The sequence below is a fragment of the Bombus pyrosoma genome, linkage group LG14, assembly GCF_014825855.1.
Source record: "Bombus pyrosoma isolate SC7728 linkage group LG14, ASM1482585v1, whole genome shotgun sequence".
NCBI lineage: Eukaryota > Metazoa > Arthropoda > Insecta > Hymenoptera > Apidae > Bombus > Bombus pyrosoma.
Window position 1 is genome coordinate 2579456 of NC_057783.1, and position 2669 is coordinate 2582124.

General features: G+C 36.0%; 2 protein-coding genes across 3 annotated transcripts in view; one reads left to right on the forward strand and one right to left on the reverse strand.

Moving 5' to 3' along the window:
* The window catches only part of LOC122574983, a 2504-nt gene extending 1624 nt beyond the window's left edge, over nt 1–880 (forward strand). The window contains exon 3 of the mRNA XM_043743282.1: nt 783–880. Within this exon, the coding sequence (XP_043599217.1) occupies nt 783–880 (98 nt within the window). The remainder of the gene's footprint in view (nt 1–782) is intronic.
* Nucleotides 267–2669, reverse strand: part of LOC122574705 (proteoglycan 4-like) — a 12618-nt gene continuing 10215 nt past the window's right edge. Inside the window, exons 2-3 of one of the 2 annotated variants that reach the window (XM_043742607.1) lie at nt 1700–2667; nt 1379–1607 (exon numbers count right to left, since the gene is read on the reverse strand). In XM_043742607.1, the coding sequence (XP_043598542.1) occupies nt 1514–1607; nt 1700–2667 (1062 nt within the window). In that variant the 3' untranslated portion in view covers nt 1379–1513. Of the gene's footprint in view, nt 2668–2669 lie in introns of both variants that reach the window. The other variant, XM_043742606.1, reaches the window with a different exon arrangement.

A 2669-nucleotide genomic window follows, 5' to 3' on the forward strand; every position in this document is an offset into this window, starting at 1 on the left:
ATTTTGGGAAAGAGGAGGGATAATGGTACAGTGGAAGAGAACATGGTACAGTATTCAGAGTACTTTACCCAGTGAACTCGGTGGTATTCTTACCATTTTAATATCGTTCTCGACCTTACCGATTTACCATGGCGTTGAGTTAGGACCTTAGCAGTATTTGGTATTACACTTGACTTGTCTTCATTTGGACTCCTTTAATTCATTTCCACTAGTGTCTATCATAAATTCGTCAGCAATGAAACTTAAATGAAATGGAACATTCAAAATCTTGTTTGTGCTTTTGTACATAGATAGCTAATCCATGTATCTTCTAGCCTTTTAATGAGCACGATATTTGTTTAAAAGATATACAATAAATACATAATTGTTGATACACAATACTTTATAAAATTATCGATATTTAATTTTTCGCTATTTAATAATCATCGCATATTAAAAGTAGGAAATATTATAAATTTCTGAAGTGAACTCGGTTATTATAGTCATAATTTACCGAAAATAACATTCGGCAGTTCGATAAAATTCCCGCTAGACGAGGCTAGATATTTATGACTGTGTTATGCTACAGTAATTACTATAATAATCGAACTAACATATTCAAAGAATTTTGCGTAATAACTATCATATAACACCGGCAAGACAGTGTATAACACATATATATATGTATATGTATAAACACATGTGCTTATCAGTGAGAAACATAATGTAATATAAATACTTATTACCAATGTATTATGTTAATTATATTACATTATTTTTAGCATAAGTACGGACTTTTTCAGCATACTTGCTGTTTATTGTAACAATATTAACAAATGCACATGTGATATACATATGCTACAGATTTCATACAAGAAATAACAGCATAGATAACAGCTGAGATATAAAAAGTTGTTCTTGTCAGTATTATGTCACCTTGTCATTCTGTAATATATTACTTTTCTTACTTTTACAAACTGTTGTTCAATTATCTCCAGTTAATTGATATTGTTACATTTTTCGTGTTATGAAATGGATAAAAAGGTTAGTTTGAGAACATGTATTTCTCTAAGTTGAGTGCGAATCAATTTATACGATACATATGTTTGTAAATGACCATCACCTTTGTTAGACATATTTCTAAAATTACACGTACAAACGAATAAAACTACGTTACTACAAAACTTGCATATCGTGATAAAATTGTAGATCTTTATCGTTATACTAATAAAAATGGGAAATAAAATATTCCGAGTAAGTAAACACCGAGCCACGGACGTGCGGTGCAATTTCTCCTGTCATATTCTACGAATATGCATTTCATCGGTCCTAACTTCTTCATTCTTCATTCATAGAATTCAAATTTTTATCAAGTAGAAGCGCTTCAATCTCGCGATATGTTTTTCCTTTCGTTTCTGGTACCCATATGAACACCATCACAAATGCCAAACTGCATGCTGTCGCGAAGATAAAGTAAACCACATACGATCCTGCATTGTCGGTAATCACTTGATACATTATCGACACGATAGAACTAATTATACCATCGAAAATCACAATGATGGCACCAACAAAGCCTTTCAGTTCCACAGGAAATAACTCGCATAGGAGAACATTGGGTAACGTACCTAATCCAATTTGATACATTATTTGATATATAATTAGGTCGATAACTGGAAGAATAGAGACGATGGAAACGTCAAAATTATATTGTACTAACAAAAGATAAGTGGCTAGAATAAGCAATGTAGAACACGACCCAAGCGTAGACAGAAACAAAAGTGTTTTTCTTCCAAGAGATTCCACTGTTAAGGTGGATAAAATGCCAGATGCAAGGCCGACAGCCAGGACCACAATCGTCGCTATGTTTGGTTTGATACCGATCGTTGTTTTGTTAAAAAACACCTCTAGATACTGCATAGTGATAAAGTTTCCGCTAAGTTGTTGTGCCATGACCAAGCCAAGCATGATAATTAGAGCTTTCCTGTTGCTTCGTTCTAGTAATGCTCGCAGCTTTGATGAGGAGGTTTGTTGAGTTACAGCTATATTTACTTCAATGGACCCATCCGATCCGCGTCGAGACTCACTGAAGGTGACTCCTGTTGTGGGGAAATTGATACTGAATTGTGAGGGTATTTCGCTTGTGGATTGTGGCTGTATTTCGCGTGTAGATGCTGGATGTATTTCGCGTGTAGGTTCTGTATGTGTTTCGCTTGTAGATGATGGGTATACTTCGCTTGTGGATGGTGGCTGTATTTCGCTTGTGGATTCTGACTGTATTTCGCTTGTAGGTTCTGTATGTGTTTCGCTTGTAGATGGTGGGTATACTTCACTTGTGGATGGTGGCTGTATTTCGCTTGTGGATGCTGGATGTATTTCGCGTGTAGGTTCTGGATGTGTTTCGCTTGTAGATGATAGGTATACTTCGCTTGTGGATGGTGGCTGTATTTCGCTTGTAGATGCTGGATGTATTTCGCTTGTGGATTGTGGCTGTATTTCGCTTGTGGATTCTGACTGTATTTCGCTTGTAGGTTCTGGATGTGTTTCGCTTGTAGATGATGGGTATACTTCGCTTGTGGATGGTGGCTGTATTTCGCTTGTGAATGATGGGTATACTTCGCTTGTGGATGGTGGCTGTATTTCGCTTGTGGATGCTGGATGTATTTCGCTTGTGGATTCTGACTGTATTT